We start from the raw sequence: 21,347 nt of genomic DNA, 5'->3' as shown, positions 1-21,347 counted from the left end.
TGGCCTTGTCTGGGCCTTACTCCAACCAGTGTTGACAACCCAGGAGGGCCCAGAGTGGCCCCCATGCCATCCCACAGGTGCTCAGGAGTGGCTGGGCGGCCTGGGTGCCCTGAGAGAAGAGGGAGCGGATGCAGGGACGGCACAGAGCTGCCCGGGGCCGGTCAGGAGAGAAGGCGGCGAGGGATGGGTGAGGGCAGATCAAAGGGGAAGGTTAGGACATTGAAGGTTAAGCTTTTTTTTTTTTTTTTTTTTTTTGCGGTACGCGGGCCTCTCACTGCTGTGGCCTCTCCCGTTGCGGAGCACAGGCTCCGTGGCCATGGCTCTCGGGCCCAGCCGCTCCGCGGCATGTGGGATCTCCCCGGACTGGGGCACGAACCCGTGTCCCCTGCATCGGCAAGCAGACTCCCAGCCACTGCGCCACCAGGGAAGCCCGGTTAAGCTTTTTTAAATGAAAAATTTTAAGCACATAGGAAGGGAGAAAGTGAAACCCACATACTCATCCGGAGATTGAACGAGTTCAGACTGAACATGTGTCAGGGACATGGTGCAAATGTGAGAGGGTGGGACGAGAGGGGGCCGGCGTCTGGAGCTTGAGAGATGGGGATCGTTACACAAAAGACCCTCACCGGTGGCCGGGAACGGGGATGAGGGATGCATCCACTGAATGATGACAGTGCACAGTTTTCTGGTACTTTCTACCTGCTGAGGAAGGGGGGTAGGTTTGGGGTGGGTGGCAGGAGCAAGGACGGGCGGGGGTGACAGAAGTACACGTGGGTCTGGTGAGCTCCAGAAGGAGCCGGTAATGACGGCAAGGGCAGTGGGGTCGGGCTGCCTGCAGCAGAGGGGCGCTGGGGAAATGACACCGCCATGTCCTCTCTGGTTTGTTAAGCAGGGAGAGAAAGAATGTTTATTCTTGGAGAGGATTTTGAGAGACTTGGTTTCACACAGGGAAAGCCAGTTTTTAGCTACTTTGGGGGAAGCAGAGTGTGGTTAACTGGAGGGAATTTTGTCTGTAGGGCTTATGGGCCTATGGGGAGGAATTTCTGTTGTAGGTTGATGACAGGGATTACGGAGACCTAGGGGCTAAGAGGATGTGTTACTGCATGGCTGTGCATCGGGCACCTCTGAAGTCCTCATGGTAAAACGGAAGAAACCGAGTGGCTTTTCAGGTCCTAAGGATGAAGTAGCTTGTGGGTTAATTTATATACGTATCCTTTGTGTATTAACTTCTCTGAGACAGTCACAACTGGCTCCTTAAAAGAGAGAGAAATACTAAAACAGTGCTCTCATTAACCTTGGGAGAAGTTTTGTTATTGACACATCCGGTTTTTATAATCCTGTGTTGGGCATCCTAGTCTTTCATTGAGGAATCTAAGAACTGGTGAGTTTCTTTCTGACTAGGCCCCATAATGCTCTTCTCCAAAGTTCTCCAGAATATTTGTTAGTAATTTCAGTTGTTCCAGCTTTTAGGCACTGCACCCTCTGTGAACACAGAATACATTGTCATGTCCCATTGTAGTTTTAGGCTAATGTCTTTGTGTATTTTTTTACCTTTTAAAATATTTCTTTGGTGGCACATAGGCTAATTGCCTCCGTGATTCCTGAAGCCAACCGTTAGGGTGGAAGGATGTTCTTTTTAAGTCTTGATCATTTATAACAATATACCAGCGCCCCAGTAAGTCAGTGATACATGCTTCCAAATAAAGATAATTTCTGAAAAACATACACATTTACAGATGCGCTTAAAAGGACACTGGGAATTGAAGAGAGCGTTCATTTTAAATTGTAAAACAAAACTAGCATTTGAGAATCTGCACAGGACCAGGCATTGTGCTAAGTGCTTCCCATTATCTCATTTAATTCCCACAATGATGTCGAGGAGCCAGTAATATAGCTATTCCCTTTTTTTTTTAAATGGGCGTCAGAAATGTTGAGTGACTTTCCAAGGAAGGGTCACACAGCAAGTGGCACAATCAGAATGCAGTCTTGGTCTTGCCCATGTGGCACATTGCCAGTCAGTAACTCACTGCAAAATGAGTATAGTTATCCACATTTTTTCATAGAAGAGGAAAGTGACACAGGTGAGCAGGAAGAACGTTAGAAATGTAAAAACAAGCACTTAGACTTTACAGAGTTTTCCCTCACTGCTTAAGCTCTTTATCGTTACACCGCTGACCATTCACCTGTGGATGAGAAATGTCTAAATGCCTTTTAATTTTCATTTAGCAAAGAATAAAAGCTAAAATTTTTTTAAAGAATGCCAAAGTAAATGGAAAATAGATGCTTTAATTCCTTAAATGTCAAGTTTCTGTTGAGCATTTTCTTCCATTTGCTGCTTCAGAAGTCACATACTAATTAAAACCAAAGTGAACTTCTTGAGCTCCTAGTCACTGCTCTCAAACCGCTGACTGGCACAGATGTGAGAGTCACTGAGACACTTCGAGGTTTTTTTTTCTTTTCTTTTTTCTAGCTTAAGTTGTTTTCTTTTTTTTTAAACATCTTTATTGGAGTATAATTGTTTTACAGTGGTGTGTTTCTGCTTTATAACAAAGTGAATCAGCTATACGTATACATATATCCCTATATCTCCTCCCTCTTGCATCTCCCTCCCTCCTACCCTCCCTATCCCACCCCTCTAGGTGGTCACAAAGCACCGAGCTGATCTCCCTGTGCTATGCGGCTGCTTCCTACTAACTATTTTACGTTTGGTAGTGCATTTAAGTTGGTTTTAAATATTTATCCTACTCAGTTTTTAAGGAATTCTCATTCAATAAGAATGATGGGGCTGTGGTCATTTGTAAATTGGCTAGGGAACATCTGTGTCTTCATTACAGTCTATTCACAAATCAATACATTATTACTCTGGGTATCACAGAATTTAAACTCCACCCTGGTTAATATTTTTTTTTGGTAACTGTATGGACTGGAGTGGCTTTCTGGGAAGGATGTGAGTCATTTTCTTAAGTGGATGCTAACTCACATGCGTGTGTCTGTGCCAGTGTCACGTGTTATGCTCTACTGTTCGCACACAGCTCTGGGTAGTTTACCTTTTGGGCACGTCGTCATTGTCTTCTAACATCAGTTATGTTCTCAAAAGGCTGGAGAGAGAGGAATTGCAAAGAAAGGCAGAGGGGGAAAGACTTCGCCTAGAAGAAGCAGCCCGTAAGCAGGAAGAGGAAAAGAAGCGGCAGGAGGAAGAAGAGAAAAGGAAGGCAGCAGAGGAGGCCAAGCGGAGGGCCAAGGAGGAGCTGCTGTTGAAAGAAGAGCAAGAAAAGGAAAAGCAAGAAAAAGAAAAGCAGGAAAAGGCCATGATTGAAAAGCAGGTACTGTGCAAGTCTTTATATAGACTTTCCTTAAGGGCCTTAGTTAGTATTAGGTAAAATTAGTTCAATTTGGATGACTCATAATGTTTACTTGAAGTTTTTCTTTAACTGGGCTAGTTAATAAATATGAGTTACTTTGGGCAACAGAAGTGAAGTTGCTAGTATTTGCTGTATGTCCATTTGGGTTCCCCCGAAGGCAGACCCTGGATGAGAGCTTGGGTGCCAGTAGTTTATTTGGGAGATGATCGCAGCAAGCTGGCAGGGGGGTGAGAGGAAAGCACATTGCTGAGTGGGTCTCTGTGGGCAGCTGGAACTTGCTCCCTATGGAACTCTCTGAGAGACTGTGGACCATGCCTTAGAATTATCCCCCTGAGTGGTGAGGAAACTAGGTTATTTGTCTTCCAAGTCCTGCCCCTTATGGTTGCAGGTCACTGAGGGGAAATTAACTTCCTGAAATTTCTAGCCACATGCATACTTATGGCCAGAGACTACCCTCAGACACAAAAAGACCTTGACCTTGTAGGCAGACTGTCTGCAGGTGATTTGCATGGTGGACCGAGGTCATATGAGTGAGACCCAACCATGTCTGCTGTGTCATACAGCAGGCTGTGTAAATCCACATTGAATATTGGAGCAGCACCCACTTTTCGGTAGACAATGAGGTGGAGGAATATAGGTGCAAACCCCAGGGAATTAACTAGCGTTTTCTTTAGCTTAGTAAAGCCTATCCCTCCTCTTACATGTTTCTACCAGAAGGAAGCAGCAGAAGCAAAGGCCCAGGAGGCAGCTAAACAGATGCGTCTAGAAAGAGAGCAGATCATGCTACAGATTGAACAGGAGCGACTGGAGAGGAAGAAGGTAAGGGCTAAGGGATCAGGAGTACTTAGGTTGAGACAGGGACAGGAAGTGAGTCCAGTTATGTTCTGCAGTTGTTGGGTACGGTGCTCTTAGAATTGTTACTTAGGTTGATTTCATTGATCATACTGTTGTGTCTTTATTAGTTTTCTGTCATCTTGTTCTTTCATTTACTGAGAGAGGGGTATTGAAAGCTCCATCTGTGATTATGGATTTCTCCACTACTCCTTCCAGTTCTATACACTTTTGTTTTTATATACATAATTTGAAGCTCTACTGTTAGGTGGATTTATCTTTCAAATTATTAAATTCTCCCATTGAATTACCCTTTTATCATTATGAAACGTCCTTCTTTATCTCTAGTAATATTTCTTAAAGTCTACTTTGTCAGCCTTTTTGTGATTAGCACCTGCATGATAAATTTTTTCACTTTGAACCTATGTGTGTCCTTATAAATGTGCCTCTTATAAACAGCATATGGTCAGGATTTGTTATTTTAATCCAGTTTGACAGTTTTTGTCTTTTAATTGGGGTGTTTAGGCCACTGAATTACAGGTAAAGGGTTTAAGGAGGCTGATTATAAAGGTCCGTTCTCATGGTGTCCAATCTGTGGCCTCCCCTTCTGCACCTCAGCTTGGCTTTCTTTAGGGTGGTCCTCTTGAATGGCAGGTAGTGATTTGTTGATTTCTAGGTAAATTAAGGAGAGGAAGGAGAAAGATGGGATATAAATTGTTGATTCTAGATACTTAACTAGTTCACTCCTTAAGCATTTGACCTTGTTCGTATGGCAGAGGTGTATGTCTGCAAAATCAATGGAAAACCTTTCTATACACATTATCCTCTGCTAATGTTTCTTTTTTACAAGTTTTGTGAGGAATGTGAAATTGCGTATAGACCCGGCTTACTTGTATATGTTTTTGGTCTTGTAGTCCTCTTACCTGCTTCTTTTTGGTTCCCAGAGAATAGATGAAATTATGAAGAGAACAAGGAAGAGTGATGTGTCTCTGGAAGTGAAGGTAGGCATTCAGAGTACCATTTTCCTAATTCATGTACTGAGAAGAACAGAATGGTGGAATATATTCAGTGACATTGTAGGTCTCAGAGAGGATTAACCAGAAAAAAATGGGCTCTTCCTTGCTTTGTTCCTGGCTAGATTAAGGAGGCTGTAGGTCCCTGAAAGGAAAGAGGAATCTAAGAGAGGGATTTCAGAGACGGGGTGATAACAAAAAATGTCCTCAGGGAAATGGGGGTAGGGATGCAGGGAGAAGCATTATAGTCCACAGATAAAAAAAGAGAATGGTGGCATATTAATAAGGGAAACATAGCTGATTTGTAATAACCTCAGAAAATTCAAAGAATTACCGTGGAGCAGACAGCTGGCCCAGCATGGTTCCAAACATCCTCTGATACTTTTCAAAAGCACTTATCTTTCTACATAAAGCCAACCTTCCCTCTATTTGTTTTCAGAAAGAAGACCCTAAAGTGGAGCTTCAGCCTGCTGTGTGTGTGGAAAATAAGACAAAACCAGTTGTCCCCAACAAAATAGGTGAGCGTGAGGTCTGGTTCTTAGGTTCTTCCTTTCAGGAGGTGAGGGCTCCTGGCGCTTCCTGTGGGGGACTAGCACCCACGGGTCCTAAGAGCTTTATTACTGGAAGGGGCCTGTGCACTTTCTCCTCCCTTGTGGAGTTTCCATCTCCAGCACAGGTCTGTCAGGTGCACTTGGAAACCGGCGGGTTCCTCAGTTACTCTAATAATCCCACTGCCGGAGCCAGGCCATCTGCTGGCCGGGCTGCTTTCCGGGAAGCTTAATTGATGGTCAGGTTCTATTAAGAACTGACTCTGCTGTTCTACGGCAGTTTCTTCTGCCTTCCAGAGTTCTGGATAGTCCAGCTCTTTTCTATCATGTATACGTAAAGCTCCTCAGGTTGGACTGTTTCGTGGCAGCCAAAGTCAGAAAACGCGTACCCATCTCAGAGTCACTCTTCACGTTTCCCTTTAGCCTTGTGGCTCAAGAGCCTGGGGACCTGTACAGCATATGACACCAAGCCTCCCGGGTGGGTCATGAGACCTGCACAGACACTGATGATGTCATTTGTCATCTCTTCCCGGTGGGAAGGTGACTACATGGGGTTCTTTTTACAAAAGATATTGCATTGTTGGTACAGTAGAGGATTCATTGCCTCTATAGATATTTCCCCTGTTATTTCATTGTTTGGGATATTTTATGACTGACAGAATGACTTTGTGTTCTCCATCAGAAATCAATGGCTTGAACACCTGCCAGGAAGTTAGTGGTGTGGAACGTGCTGCCCCAGAGAGTTTCCCCCAAGATGTTTTCGCTAATGGACTTAAACCAGTTGGGGGACTTGTTCATCTGGACGCCGTTGATGGGAAATCAAACAGTCTGGATGATTCAACCGAAGAAGTTCAGTCTATGGATGTGAGGTAAGTCCACTGCTTTTGCATTTGAGCCTCATCTCTTCCCCAGATACCTCCACCACCTCTTAGTTGATTTCTTCATCTTTTCCACACCCAAATCTTTCTACACACCTATAGTAGACACGGTTGCCATTCAGGAAAGCTAACAGTGGTAAATTAATATCCATGTTTTGGGTTGAGTTCCCTAGAAACAGAGCCTGGGACAGGGATTCTAGGGCATGGGATTTATCAGAAGAGAGCCCTCAGGAGAAAGGGGAGGGAGGGAAGCAGGATTGGGCAGGGGGCGTCACTAAGCAAGGATCTGGTCTCAGCTGGTCCCAGTGGAGCTCTGGAGGATGGGTTTCCACCAGAGAGGGGTCTGACTGCAGTAAGGGAGGTGGCCTTCATGGCACTGTGTTTGTCAGCCATCGACTGTGGAGCACCCAGGGTGGAAATGCTCCCATCAGCCAAAGGAAATGGTCCAGAGGAAGGGCGGCAGCTGTGAGCCCACAGCAGCTGGGGGGTGGGTGCAGCCACAGGTAAAGGGGGTCTGGGTGGGGCACCAAAAAGGCCCACTCACTGTGTCCAGTGTCTCATGTTTAAGTAAACTTGTCATTGGAAACTTTATAAAGGAACTAATTTGCTTTCAGATCCTAACAACTTAAGGAATTCTTAACTGGTATATGTTTGTGGATAACATTGCCTGGCAAATTAATCCTGGACCAAAGGAGAGCTCAGTTAGCCCGGGGTTGGGGCAGAGACGCTGCTACAATGCAGTGCAGGGCAGTTGGGCTGGGGGTCCTCTCTGTGACAGGAGGGAATGCCAGTATTTTGTACAAGCTCTGCCTGAGCTCCAGCCTGCCGGAGCTTACACTTCTCTCCTTGCCTGTGAATACTCAGCCTCAGTCTGGGGGGGACAGGTGGAGAGCAGAGCCTTTCCCAGGGCACACTGACTGCAAATATCCCAGCTTGTGCAGCCTGGCCTTGAGCCAGATATGGGAAAACCCAGGGTCCAGCCGCCCTGTCACCAGGAGAGCGAGTGCTGCGCAGCCTGAGAGTAGGGCCTCCTCAGGCCTTGCCACCACCCGCCACCGTCATGGCAGACTTCCTGTAAGTGGTACCACTCTGCCCCCGGGGTGGGGAGGGAACTGCTGGGGCATCTTAAAGGATAACACAGTACCTCCCGCCACCATGTTGAGGCAGTTGTGCTTATTCTTTGTGCCTCTGGGTGGGGGCGCGGGACGAGACCTGGCACTGGCCATGGTTCAAGGAAGTGAAGGAGCTTTGTGTGTGCACTGCGCTCTTGGTGTGGCCACCTCTGCATTGGAGAAGGGTGACTCCTGGGGGCAGCACCTAAGCTTGTGGCGCCATTCTGTCCTCCGCCTGCTCTGACCAGCTATTCAAACCCTGGGAATGGAGGTGGGCAAGGCGGAGATGGGGCGGGTGTTCCCACTAATGAAGCAGTTTGCCCAGGCTCCCGCCACCAGAAGTGGCGTCAGGTCAGCTGCTGCCCCTTAACTAGGCTCAGTGTGAGGGAGACAGATCACCTGAGCTTCTGCAATTCAACTCGTTTTTCTAGATTCTTCTCTAAGCTCTTACGGAGGAAGAAAAAAATCCAGACAAACCTGACAGCAGCCCTACTCTGGCTGTTCAGAGAGACTCCTGGCGAGGGGACCTCAGATCCCAGCCCACCACTCATCTGAGCTAGGCCTCTGGTTGACACACTATGAAACTCCTCCCTTCCACCTCTAGGGAGAGGAGAGAGAGAGAGACAAGGCCCGCGGTGGGGGGGCAGGGGGGGAGGGGGAGTGGAAGCCTCACTTTAGCGAGGGCGCTGTGGGAGAGATCGGCTCTGCAGGTGGCCGGGTGGGTGGCGGGGGTCCTTGCTAACGACGTTCCGGGCCTCAGCTGAGCAGTCCTCCAGGTGGCTCCGGCAAAGTCTTCCCCGCATGGTCGCCTGCGGGGAGAAACGCTTATTGATTGCATTTTGCGGTGGAGGAAAGTGAGGTCTGGGGAGGGAAAACTGCTCCCCAGAGGCGGTGCTGCTAGAGAGAGGCTGCACCTAGGCACCCCGTGGTGATTAGACCCCCCCCCCCTTCAGCTCACTTTCAGCTTCTGGCATTGGCTCTGTTTGCGTTTCCCATTTTAAGGGTTTTGGAAGTGCTTGGTTTCTCTGCAGTAGTGCGCTGGTGCCTGCGGGTTTTTACTTTCTTCCCATGGGCAGCGTGAGCTTGGCCTTCGCAGCCCTGCTCAATCTGAAACCACACACCTCAGATGGGACTTGAACCCATGGGCTGGGACTCAAACCCACTGTCTTTTTTTTTTTTTTTTTTTTTTTTTTTTGCTGTACGCGGGCCTCACTGTTGTGGCCTCTCCTGTTGTGGAGCACAGGCTCCGGACGTGCAGGCTCAGCGACCATGGCTCACGGGCCCAGCCGCTCCGCGGCATGTGGGATCCTCCTGGACCGGGGCACGAACCCGTGTCCCCTGCATCGGCAGGCGGACTCTCAACCACTGCGCCACCAGGGAGGCCCCCCACTGTCTTTTATTTGAAATCACACACCTGGTCTCAGGACTTAATGAAGCTCAGGTTCTTTATGTCTCAGCGCAGAAGGAATTCAGCGAGAGGCAAAGTGATAGGCAAGAAGTAGATTTATTAATATAGAACGCTTGTGAGGGATACAAGTGGGCAGACAAGGGGGCTCTGCCCCAAGAACCAAGTGGGAAAGCCAGTTTATGTAGGGAGATACACACTCCAGAGAGAGAGTGCAGGCCATCTCAGAAGGTGAGAGGCCCTGGGAGATGCACGTTCCATAGACAGAATACGGTCAGTCTGAAAAGGCGAGAGTGACCCTGAATTATGGTGTGGTTGGTTTTTATGGGCTGGGTAATTTCATTCGTTAACAAGTGTGAGGATTATTCCAACTCTTTTGGAGAGGGGGCGGGGATTTCCAGGAATTGGGCCACCGCCTACTTTTTGGCCTTTTATGGTCAGCCTCGGAACTCTCATGGTGCCCGTGGGTTGTCCTTTAGCATATGCTAATGCATTATAATGAGGGTATAATGAGGCTCAGGGTCTAAGGGAAGTCGAATCTTCCACCATCTTGGGTCTGATCGGTTCTAACCAGTTTTTGTATCCTCAAGGGCTATGTCATTTTTTTAAAGGTTGTGCCCTGCCGCCTTCCCTCCTGTCTCAAATCGGCTTCCCTTCTGTCAGTGTCTCAGACTTGAACTAACTTGTATCTTTTATAATGTGTTACACACAAGCTCTGGCTCTAAATCCATCTTCTCTGGAAAAGAAGAGTAGTATAACAAAATATGACAAATAGAATTAATAGTTTGTCTGTCTCTCCATCTCTCTCTCTCCCTCCCTCTCTCCCCCTCCCCCTCCAGTCCTGTTTCCAAAGAAGAGCTTATCTCTATCCCAGAATTTTCACCAGTGAGTGAAATGATTCCTGGGGTATCTCTGGACCAAAATGGAACTGGTAATGCTCGAGCACTTCAAGATCTCTTAGATTTCACTGGCCCCCCCATTTTCCCCAAGAGATCCAGTGAAAATCTCAGCCTGGACGACTGTAACAAAAACCTGATCGAAGGATTTAACAGTCCTGGCCAAGAAAATACTCTGAACACCTTCTGTTGACAAATACAACATCTCTTTAATGAAAGGTACAGTCTTTTGATGATAGTCTAAATCTGTAACTCTCCAACTGGGGTTTGTGAAGATGAGATAAACGTCACTCAGCCTCCTAGTCAGTTTTATTTTTACAAAAAGCAAACAAATGTGGACTCATGGTATGTACAAGAACTGAGATGGATTTCAAGTGAATCCTCATCTGAGAGCTTTCTGCGCCACCCCAGCATGCCCACCCCTGCTGTTCGGGGCCGGTGGGTGCGTGTAGAAGCACTGGCTAAAAGTTTGACCAACCATCTGTGTCAAGTAGCAACTTTTTACAGACAAAGAGAGAATGCTGTAACAGTGGTGCAAGGTAGTATTAATAAAATGAATTTCCCCCCTGGTTTTATTCAGGGACACCCCACATCCTATCTAGAATCACTTGTATACATTGGTGAGTGTTGGACTAAATGGTTTGCTGTTCTGTTGACTTCCTCTATTCTTGGATCATACCTGAAGGAGTAAGGTGGAGGAAGAACTGAAGTTTGTGCCCTGAAGCATTCCCCGCCTTTGGCCTTTTTTTCTTGCCGAAGTGCTTCTAGAAGCTTCTTGCTTGAGTAAGATATCTATGGGTTATAAACACTGGATTTGTGTGTACTTAGTTATACTCACCTCACATTGGGTTTACTTCAGTTTGGGGCTTATTTTTGAATGATGAAAAACATAATTAGAATCTGTCATCAAATACTTTCATAACTTAATTCCAATTGCTCCTCCCATGTTAGACTTAAATTTTTCTATTCTCAGCATTATCTCAGTCACCTTATTTTTTATGATATTCCACTCCTATAACAGAACTTCAATAACTGATATGATTTAGTCCCAAATGAGGAAACAGGTTGGGGAGGCCACACAGCCGAGGTCACAGTGTCTCGTATACTTATTTCTACCTGACCTCAGCTGTTGGCTGTAGACACTGCATTTTGGAGTTTGCTTCTCTTGGCTCTTGGAGAAGCGGTTGTGGTCCTTTCAGACATGAGAGGGAATGCATGACAGGCAGTTTTTAGAATAAACCATATCCCTGGTTTGGAAGAGCAGCCGCCTTCTTGGACACTTTAAAAAATTCACCTGAGCATTCTCTTTCCCTGACAGTTACATGGATTAATATTTAGTAAGAGATTTCTCTTGTTGTTAGCACACCTTGCACCCTTCGGTTCACTGACCTCACTGTCAGTTAAGGACCAGAAAATCCACAAAACTTGGAAGAGTGTTCATGGCTTCTCAAATCTATTTCCTACATTTCTAACTAAAAGAAGTGCAAAATCCCTGTCCAAAAAAAATCTTGGCTAAATAATGGTATTCATACTGCTTGTATATTTTCATCTGTCATGTAATTCTAGTTATCAAATTCTTCTCAGCCAGAGGTGGCAACGCCCCCGCTGGAAATGTGTTTGGAAAGGTGTTGGGGGTGGCTGTCACAGTGGCTGGAGGCAGCACTGGGATTTGCGACATTAAACGTCCTGCAGGTTTTAGGACAGTCCCGCGAAAGAAAATTTGACCCCCTAAAAGAATAGTCCTACACAAAATGCTGCAGCACTTCCATTGAGAGACTCTATAAGCCAAGGAAAATGCAATTACCAAGAAGGTAGAAACTCCCACACTGCGATCATTTCAGTGGAGAGAATAGATGCTACAACTTGCAAAATGCTGTCTCTCCATTGGTTTCACCTGATTTTGGTTTTGAATTGCCACAGGTGGCGTTTGGAGAACCCATGAAGCTGCTGGTAGTCAAATCTGAGCTGCCGGCCTTCTGAAGAAGCTTCTGTCGTCCTTAACCGCTGGATTCCAAACTATTAAATCAAAATGTAACTGTATTCCTACTTAGTATGTCAAACGCTGGCCACTCTCAGTAGACCCTTGAGAAGTTGGCCTTGTCGGGCTTTAGCAGAGTTCCATGTTACATTTCTATTTATGAGCTTCAGCTGCTGATAAAGCACTTCCTGTACTCTATTATCATAGTGATCCTCTGAATAACCCGTGTGATTTCGGCTTGGAAAGTCACCTTATAACCATTCTTATCCCCAGACTTGGAGCATATAAACATTTAGATGTCTTTTCTTGTAAATATTCTAGACATTTACCCAGACTCTACTTAAACATACACTGAAAACTTGGGCTGCATATCTCCCTGTCTGTGTTTAGAAGGAGAAGAAATTCTGGAACATTTCCCCCATCTCTGGGGTTTCTTTGTTGGAAGTTACTATCAAGAAGCCGTGTTTTATTATTAAACTTAGCCACCTGCAAAATGTGTTGCCCCCCATTGCTCCTTGGGCGGCTAGCGGAGTAAGTCTGGCTGAGTAAGGGAGCCATTGAACAGCATGGAAGGCCGTCTGCTCTCTTAGGCATATTCCTCCAGACTTGGGCACCTGAATCTCCAAGGACCTTTTCATGTTGTACCTGAAATCCTCCAAGCTGTAGTCACTCCAGACCTTCAAGTGGCCTCTGGACTGAATGAATTGTGCACCTCCTGCCCAGGTGGTTGCTTTTCATGTTGTTGCTGTTTTTCTCTTGGCTCTTGGGGCTTTTGTTTGTTTGTTTACTCAACTCTAATAAAACCAGGTACAAATGAAAAGCATAGTGCTCTGAGACAGGGGACCCTGAACAGGACCCAGTACGTCACTTTAACAGGCTTGAACATAAAAACATCTGGACGGGGGACAAATGACGGTAGAATGTATACTTTACATGTTTTACGCCATATAATAATGTGTTTTCTTCATTTCTTGTGATGAAATGTGACTTTCAGATTAAAATAACCTTTTCTTCTTTGAAACCTTTTTTTTTGTCTTGTACAATAAAGAGTTTGGAAAGATCCATAATTCTGACTGAGGTTTGCAACCAGGAGATACAAAAAAAGTCTCCATAGTAATCTTGTTCATGTGCTCTTAAAACCAGCTACAGTGTAAGACTGTATTAGGTATGGAAACTGTGTACGTTTGTGTATGTGTATATACTAAATAAAATACATGCCTCCAATAATACAGTGCCATAGATCTTGATGAATATCGGGGGAAAATCCCTTTTATGACAAGCACATAGAAAATGATAGCATGGTCTGACTTTCCAAAAAACGCCTTGCCATCTTTCTTATAGCCCTGTTTTGCTAAATGTCTGTTTTCTTGCAATCTGTTGTACCTCACAGCACCATTGTGATCCTGGTGATGCCTCATTTGCACGATGTGTACCTTGTGTTACCGTGAAATACATTTTCATTGAAGAGCCTGACGGTGTGCTAGTGCTTTGTTTGCTTCTGTAGGCTCGATGAAAAAAATGTGCTGAAACCAAACCAGAGACCAGATTTTTGAAAACCTATTTGGAAAAAAAATTTAAATCCTGTGTGGGTGTCCTTTCCCTGTCTAACTCATTAAAATTCCTCTATTGCCAGTTCCAAGTGAAACCAACTGTGGAAATAAGCTTCAGTGATGAGCTGTCCCAGGACATGATGAACTTGTAAGTATAGTAAAGTTGCTGTACTTTCATACCACTGATGCGAGGAATTGCTAGCTAGCTAAGATGCAGTTAACCTTAGTGTAATCTCCAAAAACATTCCATAGAGCAACCTGGCATTTAAACAAAATTATAATGGGAATGGTGACCCCTGTTTTCCAGTAAGCTGAAACCCACACCAACTTTTTTTTGGTATCTAAATCATGGCTTGTCTACTGCCTGGGAGACAATACCAGCCAAGACCAGGAGCCAGGAGGGCCAGGACTGGAATGGGGATGTCGGATCCTTGTGGTAACTGCTGGGCTGCCACCTCCAAAGCTGAGGGCCCAGTTAATGCAGCTCTCCCCAGCTCTGATGACAAAGCCTCTGGTGAGGGCACACAAGTGGACATCCTCATTTTTTCCATGTGCTGGCCTTTGACAGCAGCAAAGCTTCCGTCATCATGAGCTCTAGCCAGAGGGTCGTAGTAACGTCTAGTCACTCCTAAGAGCAATTTCTATTTTGTGAACATTCTAAATTTTTCTTAATATATACAGGTTTCCTGTTAGTCAAATGTTTTTGTAATTTTTTTTCATTTGGAAAACAAGTGTAAAGAACTAGCTTGTTTCTAGAGTTGTTATACCCATTACATTGGGGCACAACACTGAGTGACCTCCATCCCCACTCTTTAGCATCACTCAGGAAGCACAATTATATAAGAAAATGGAGTGAGAGCTCTTAGGAACATTAGAAAAGAGAAACCTTTACAGATAGTTTTTTTGTGGGGAATCCATGAGAAACAACTGGGAAACCCAGAATAGTTCCACAGGGGAGCTAACCACTAAGTGAAGAAAAATTGATAGTTTTCTTATACATTAAAAGTAAACAGAAAATGGATCCTAAAAAAACTCATAAAATTCCTAGAAAGAACAAGCTTTGTCTAAAACTTGACCAGGGGACATTAGAATAGATGTAAATGGAAAGACACGCCATGCCCCCTGAATGGGAAAACCTACACACCCGAAGAAGACGAGTAGGTGACCCACCCTCACATTTGTGTAAATTAAATGAAGTTCCACTCCATGGGATTTCTGTTTTGCAACTTGAAAATATAACTGTACAGGGAATTCCCTGGCAGTCCAGTGGTTAGACTCGGTGCTTTCACTGCCGAGGGCCCAAGTTTGATCCCTGGTCAGGGAACTAAGATCCCGCAAGCTGTGCTGCGTGACCAAAAAAAAAAAGATGTAATTGTACAGTTCATGTAAGAAAATGAACACAAAGCTAAGAAACTTCTAAAGTGAGTTTTTTAAAAGGGAGGCTTCCCCCAACCAACAGTCAAATATATGGTAAAACTTCCATAATTAAAACAGTATAGTCTTTTTTTTTTTTTTTTTTTTTTTTTTTGGCCCTGCCATGCAGCTTGCAGGATCTCAGTTCCCCGACCAGGGATTGAACCCAGGCCACGGCAGTGAAAGCACGGAATCCTAACCACTAGGCCACCAGGGAACTCCCTAAAACAGTGTAGTCTGATAGAGAAATAGAATTTGGAATAGAAATAGAGATCAGCGACACATCCAAGAGAGGTGAGAATTTAGTGCATGATGGGACTGGGGTGGGTTGATCATTTGTTCCTGGAGAGAGAGAGCACGTGGTTTAGTGTCTCCTGAGGGTCAACCGACTTCAGCGTCTCTGATGGGCTGGGGATAAGGACCCAGAAGTTAGTGAAGAAATGATAAAGTGAGGAGTGGGGTCCAAGGTGTGGGTGCCAATTATGGTTCAGGGTTTAAGTTGGGGAAATTTAGACACGAGCCTTGGAAATTTAGACACGAGCCTCCAAAGACCTCCAACTGATGCCTCCCCCTCCCCGGGATATGCTGTGATCTCAGGAGGTGGGAAGCAGTGGCCTCCACTCACCATGGTTTAAGCTTCTCCTTCAGGAATGAACCTTAACAGTCAGCACGTTCTGAGTTCCTGCTGTACGCGAGGTGGTCCTAAGACTTGTCCAGGATATGAGGTAGGTAGGAGAGGGTTACTTTCCCAAGGACACACAGCTGGAACTTGGCAGAGCTGGGGTTGACCCTGGGGCCGCAGCTTTGGTGCCCCCAGGGGAGCTGACGGGCTCTCCTGCCCCTGAGAGCAGAAGTGTTTTGCTAGAGCAGGTGCTTATAGTGGAGAAGGGCCAGAAGCCCCGTGGAGAATCGTAGTTCTGATTCTTTTTATTTTAAAAAACTATTGAGATATCATTCACATATCATAAAAATTCCTTCCTTTTAAAGTATACAACCCTATCTTTGATTTCTTCACAGCCATGCCACCATCACCACCATCTAATTCTAGAAGCTTTTCACCTGAGCTCGCTTTTGTAAGGGTTATTATCCATATGTCTACTCACAGCAGCAGAGCTTGGCTTTACTGTTGGTTCAAGTTTCCATTGCACCTGGAAGCAAGACCATGGGATTTGAAAATAGTATTCCCTGAACCAGTTGCTCCCCCTTTCCCCCTAGTCTCCAACAGGCCAAATTAGGGTGGTGTTTATCTAACTCAATCCACGCCACCTGTTTTGTGTTGTTTCACGTTCTGTGTGCATAAATACTTTATCAGATGCCAAACATGGCCTTTCTATCAGACGCCCAATGTGGGCCTTTTAGGCCGATGAGAGACATGGAGTGGTGAGTGCCTTCAGCTCCGTGGTAAGTAAGTGAGAAGTTTCTGTGCAGTAGTTAGGAAATGCCAAGTTTAATTCTTCCGGTTGGCCCTGAGGGATGGTTGAGTGCTAGGGGAAAGGTCTAAAGCAGCCAGCCTTCTGAACTTCCAAGAAAGTATTAAGGCAAGCTTTCCCCATCTCACGAAATGCAAAATGTAAGGAATAGAGTCCCAAGGAATTAAACTTTTGCTTAAAGGAACTTCTTTTTCGAATCAGAGCCCACAGCTCTCTGTTGGTTGTACTTGTCTTTGAATCGCATTTTCCTTGTAGCGCGTGCAGGCTTATCTTTGAGACAATCAGACAGTTGTCACTAAAGAGGGGATAGCTAGGAAGGCACTAGGTCCTGCGCAGTAGATGTTCGAAGAGCTTGTGGGGTTGAATGCAGCCCCCGCAGTGGGTCTTCATGGTTGTTTTAGAACAAACTGAATCTTGCTGGCATCACTGGGAGGAAAGAAGCAACACCCATTTGCTCAGTGGAACTGGCCTTCTGAAGGCTTCTCAGGGGCCACCCCTGTATGGTGACAGCTCCGATGGCTGGTATGGGGTGTTCAATGTTCACCGATGGTAAGAAATTATCCAGAACGTGGAAATAAGGCCGAAAGATAACAGTGTGCCCTTACAAAGCCCTGTGACAGCATGGTCTCAACAAAGCAGCCCAAGGGGCCACTGAGTCTCAGGGGATGTGACTTCCTATGACTGCCTGTGTGCTGTGACCTAGAACCCAGTCTCCGGAGTTATTCACTTGTAGACGGAAAGTTGCAGATGACTTTTGTCCTATAGAAAAGCTACCTCCAAAGGTTATCCCTGTTTGTCCCCGTAGAGCACTAAGCAATTTTGTATCTAACTTTGCAGTCTTCTCCGGCATTCTTTGCTCCACTAAGTATATGTGTGTGTTGCTGTGTGTATACTTACATCCAAGTGTGCGTCACAGTTCTGTATCCTCCCTTGATCCAGCTTTGTCATCCTGCTCGTTAATGAGTTAAACACTGTCAGGGAGGAAGAAAATTTACCTCTAGCCTTAACAGCTTCTTCTGGCTGATCTAAGAATTAAATCGACGTGAGACAGACTAACAGGAGAAAGTCAGATTTAATTTCATCTCTATGGGAACTCCACATACATGAGAGGGTCAGAGACCCCACGTTGATGAAAGATTTGGAGACAGAAAGGTAAACTGAGGTCCCTGTGCCATCCGAGCTGAGGAATGGGATAGCGGCTGGGGGCTTCCCAGGACAGGAGCGTCACCCAAAGAATGATAAGAAGAGCAGCTGTTTGGTATCGATAATTAGATGTTTGTCCTGCCATATAGATGGGGCCACTTAGATAAAATTTATTTCTGCTAATAACTCTTTTCTGGTCAAGAAAAAACAACAATTTAAATTCTTCTAGGTAGTCAAAGGAGGGCAGTAGTTTCTCTTGAATCTGCAGGGTCTCAGCGACCTTTAGCTGAAAATAATCCTCATGCGAATGTGGCACATTTGGGGGAGGCTCGCTCTGAACCTCAACAACACATTTTTGCCACATGCTCACTGTACATTTACGTCGCAATTACGCTTTTAACCTTTGCGGAGTTGTACTTTGACAGTGAGGATGCCTTAAGTCCTCAGCAAGCTTTGGGAAAGTTTAAGCAGCTGCTCTAATGGCTTTAAAGGTTCATATTAAATGCTAGTGTCACGGATGTCATGGTGTGCCACCTGCACGGCCCTCCCGTTTAGGACTGAGGTATTTGTCCTTCCGGATGTCTCCTTCCAGATGCTGGAGGTACAGTTTGCTGAGCTTTGTTGGTGGAGTTCCTTTCTAAGAATTGCCCTTGACTGAAGGAGGCTGCCTCACCAAGGTTAAATCCCCTCACTTGGGCAGCCTATGGATAGGCTGGATCCTGACTGGATTGCTCAGGTATATGAAGAGCCTTGCCTCAAGGTAGGACAACTCAGAAGGGTTGTCCCAGCCTCAGAGCTCCCTGGGGGTTCACCTGAGGCCTTTGTTGAGAATGTATTGCAGCCCAAGTTCTGGCTGCTGCTTCCTTCACTCCCCTGCCCCCCCCCAGCACTCCCCATGCCCTTCCTGTGTGCTAACTGGTCTCAGAGCCTGTTGCTGGGGAACCGGACCCGAGCCAGCTAGGCAGTGTGCTAAGAGCTTCCCACGCATTCTCTCCCTTAGCCTTCAGAAGGGCTTTCTGAGATAAGTACTGCTGTTGCCACGTCCACTTTACCATGAGGGCCAAGACAGGTGAAGTCCCGTCATGTACATCCAGGAAGGACACAGCTGGGCGCCAAACCCAAGGTTTCCTCTGGAGCCTGTGCTTGCCCTGGCCCACAGCACTTCCAAGTTCCTGCCTGGGAAAATCACACAGACTTACCCCCTAGAGACTCTTGCCAGTCCACACATCTCCTAGTTATATTTGCAGGTTTCCCAGTTGAGCTCAACCAGCTTCCCTCGCCAGAAGTTGTTGCTGATTTTGCAAATCCCTGGGCATCTTCTGCTGAGGGGATTTGGTCTGTCTATTGCTCAGTTCCAGCAGAATACCTGCACCCTCCATCTGGGAACATGGACAGTTGGTAGGATAGTATTGTTTTCCTCATCCAGGAGGAAACCCGTGTCATAAATGCTCACTTATTAAGCACTTATGTGTGAATACCTACTCCCTACTCTGTGCCAAGCAGTTTGCTAAGGATGAGAATAGAGCAGAGAACGAGACTGGATATTGTCCCCACCTTCCTGGAGCCCATAGTCTAGCAGGGAAGAGAGACAGTAGACAAATAATTCAACAAGTTCTTATTTGCAGTTGTGATGGGTGATGAGGTCAGGTTTGCTGTTATACATTTTCATATTATTACAGTTTGCGATGAGACATTTATTTGTGTGATTCTTGGAGTAATGTCTTGTCTATCTCCCTCACTGTAAGCCTCCTGACAGCAGGGCTGCCATATTCCTACTACCTAACACAGGTATTCAGTAAATATTTGTGAGTGAATAAACAGTTGTTACTGAGGAAAGTTTTGGATTCAAATCCATGACCTCTGATCTACATATCCTTCTGCCAGACCCACATTCTATCATGAGATGGCAGTCTCAAGGATCCTGGTTCTTGTCTTTGCATTGGATCCTCAGCACCTAGAATGGCACCTGCCACAGAGGAGCCCCACAATAAATCTTTGTTGAATGAATTTTTTAAAATTGAGAATAAGTGTACTAGTTTTGATCATTCCACTATACACGACACAAAGTAGCTTCAATATTAAGGTTATTTATGAATCACACATAATATGTAACAAGCTCCAAAGACAGCTAAATGACATCAGGATTCTGGGGCAGCACTTTTTTGAGTTTCTTGGCTCTTAGGAAGGCTGCTATGGCACCAGCATCCCATCCTCAATGCCACTGTGTCAAAGTTGTGAAAAAGTCAGTGGCAGGCTGCCCTTTGTACTGCTCCCTCCTTCTGTCAGGGAGGAAACTCTTTCCCGGAAGCTCCCAGAAGATTTCTGCTTCTCATTGGCCAGTACTAGGTCTTGCACCGACCCCTAAGCTAATCACTGGCCAAAGGGAAGGAGATGACCATGTGTATTAGTGAAGGTAATGCTGGCTTCTATAACAACCCCACCCTCCCCGCAAGATGCACAATGTCTCAAATACAATAGAACCTTTTTCTCCCTCCTGTGAAGTCCAAAACAGATATCCTTTATTTATTTTTTTATTTTTTTTTATTTTTTGTGGTACGCGGGCCTCTCACTATTGTGGCCTCTCCTGTAGCGGAGCACAGGCTCCGGACGCGCAGGCTCAGCGGCCATGGCTCACGGGCCCAGCCGCTCCGTGGCCTGTGGGATCTTCCTGGACCGGGGCACGAACCCGTGTCCCCTGCATCGGCAGGCGGACTCTCAACCACTGCGCCATTAGGGAAGCCCCAGATATCCTTTATTACAACTCTCTTTTGAGTGGTAATTCAGGGACTAGGCCCCTTCCATCTTGTAGCTCCCTCATCTTCCAATTTTGTCATGTTTTTCTGCATTAAGCTGACAGAATAGGGAAAGAGGATGGAGAAGACACGCTGCTTTCCAACCACCTTGGCCTCTAAGGGACACGTATCATTTCCACTCACATTTCATTGACAAGAACTAGTCCCATGGCCCCACTTAGATGCAAGGGATGCTGGGAAGTATAGTCCCTGGCTGCTTTGTTTCTTACCAGGGATAGTGCTATTCTGTGTAAGGGAGAGCACCAGTATTGGGTTGGCCAGAAAGTTCATTTGGGTTTTTCCATAAGCTCTTACGGAAAAACCAGAACACACTTTTTGGCCAACCCAATAATTTGGTGGCTAGTTAGTTGTCTCTGCTATGCCATGACTGGCTGAGACCACAGCCGTCCAATGGAAATATAGTGGGATCCACATTTGTCATTTTCAATTTTTAAGTAGAGGGGCTGGGAAGAGATGAGCAATAAATATTTTGACTGTATTATTACGAAATCTACCACAGGGTCCATTATGTTTTCTTTCCCTACGAGTCTAAGGGAGAGTGAAAATTGGTGTGAACATTTAAGAAGAAGTTGTGGAGTACCTAACAAATATGGAGTTAAACAAAGCAAGTTTATCAGGCAGATGAAAGGTTTGAGAGCTTAGTGACTTTTGAACTGGTGTCTGGGTTGTGCCAGGACACAAAACCAGACCTGCTTATGGTAGGAAAAGATATGTGAACTGAATCCATCAAGGATCTGGGCAGGAGCTTCCGGGGGAACACTAAGGATTTAAATAAGGTGAGTAATGAACTTTTAAACAATTATTTTGCAGTAAGATTAAGTTTTAAACCTAACCTCACCATTTCTTTTTTGCCTTGCATCAATGTAGGTAGTTCACATCAATCAAAAAAAGTTTTTTTCAAAATAATTGCTGACTTGTGACACCTTGTTTTAAAACCACAAATACTGTATTGCTTTCAGAACCAGGGCCAAGCTG

At 45.7% G+C, this 21,347-nt stretch overlaps 1 protein-coding gene across 1 annotated transcript in view; it reads left to right on the top strand.

Annotated features, from left to right (window-relative positions):
* The window catches only part of MAP7D2 (MAP7 domain containing 2), a 109,931-nt gene extending 96,455 nt beyond the window's left edge, over window positions 1-13,476 (top strand). Inside the window, exons 11-17 of the mRNA XM_082609985.1 lie at window positions 3,098-3,323; window positions 4,077-4,181; window positions 5,138-5,194; window positions 5,646-5,724; window positions 6,437-6,623; window positions 9,989-10,264; window positions 11,966-13,476. Coding sequence (XP_082466111.1) covers window positions 3,098-3,323; window positions 4,077-4,181; window positions 5,138-5,194; window positions 5,646-5,724; window positions 6,437-6,623; window positions 9,989-10,238 — 904 coding nt within the window. The 3' untranslated portion in view covers window positions 10,239-10,264; window positions 11,966-13,476. The remainder of the gene's footprint in view (window positions 1-3,097; window positions 3,324-4,076; window positions 4,182-5,137; window positions 5,195-5,645; window positions 5,725-6,436; window positions 6,624-9,988; window positions 10,265-11,965) is intronic.
* Window positions 13,477-21,347: the final 7,871 nt, after the last annotated feature.

Source organism: Mesoplodon mirus, assembly GCF_964341445.2.
Source record: "Mesoplodon mirus genome assembly, chromosome: X".
In the NCBI taxonomy this organism is placed as follows: domain Eukaryota; kingdom Metazoa; phylum Chordata; class Mammalia; order Artiodactyla; family Ziphiidae; genus Mesoplodon; species Mesoplodon mirus.
Note: the sequence above shows the minus strand (reverse complement) of the source record. Positions and strands in the feature narration are given on the sequence as shown.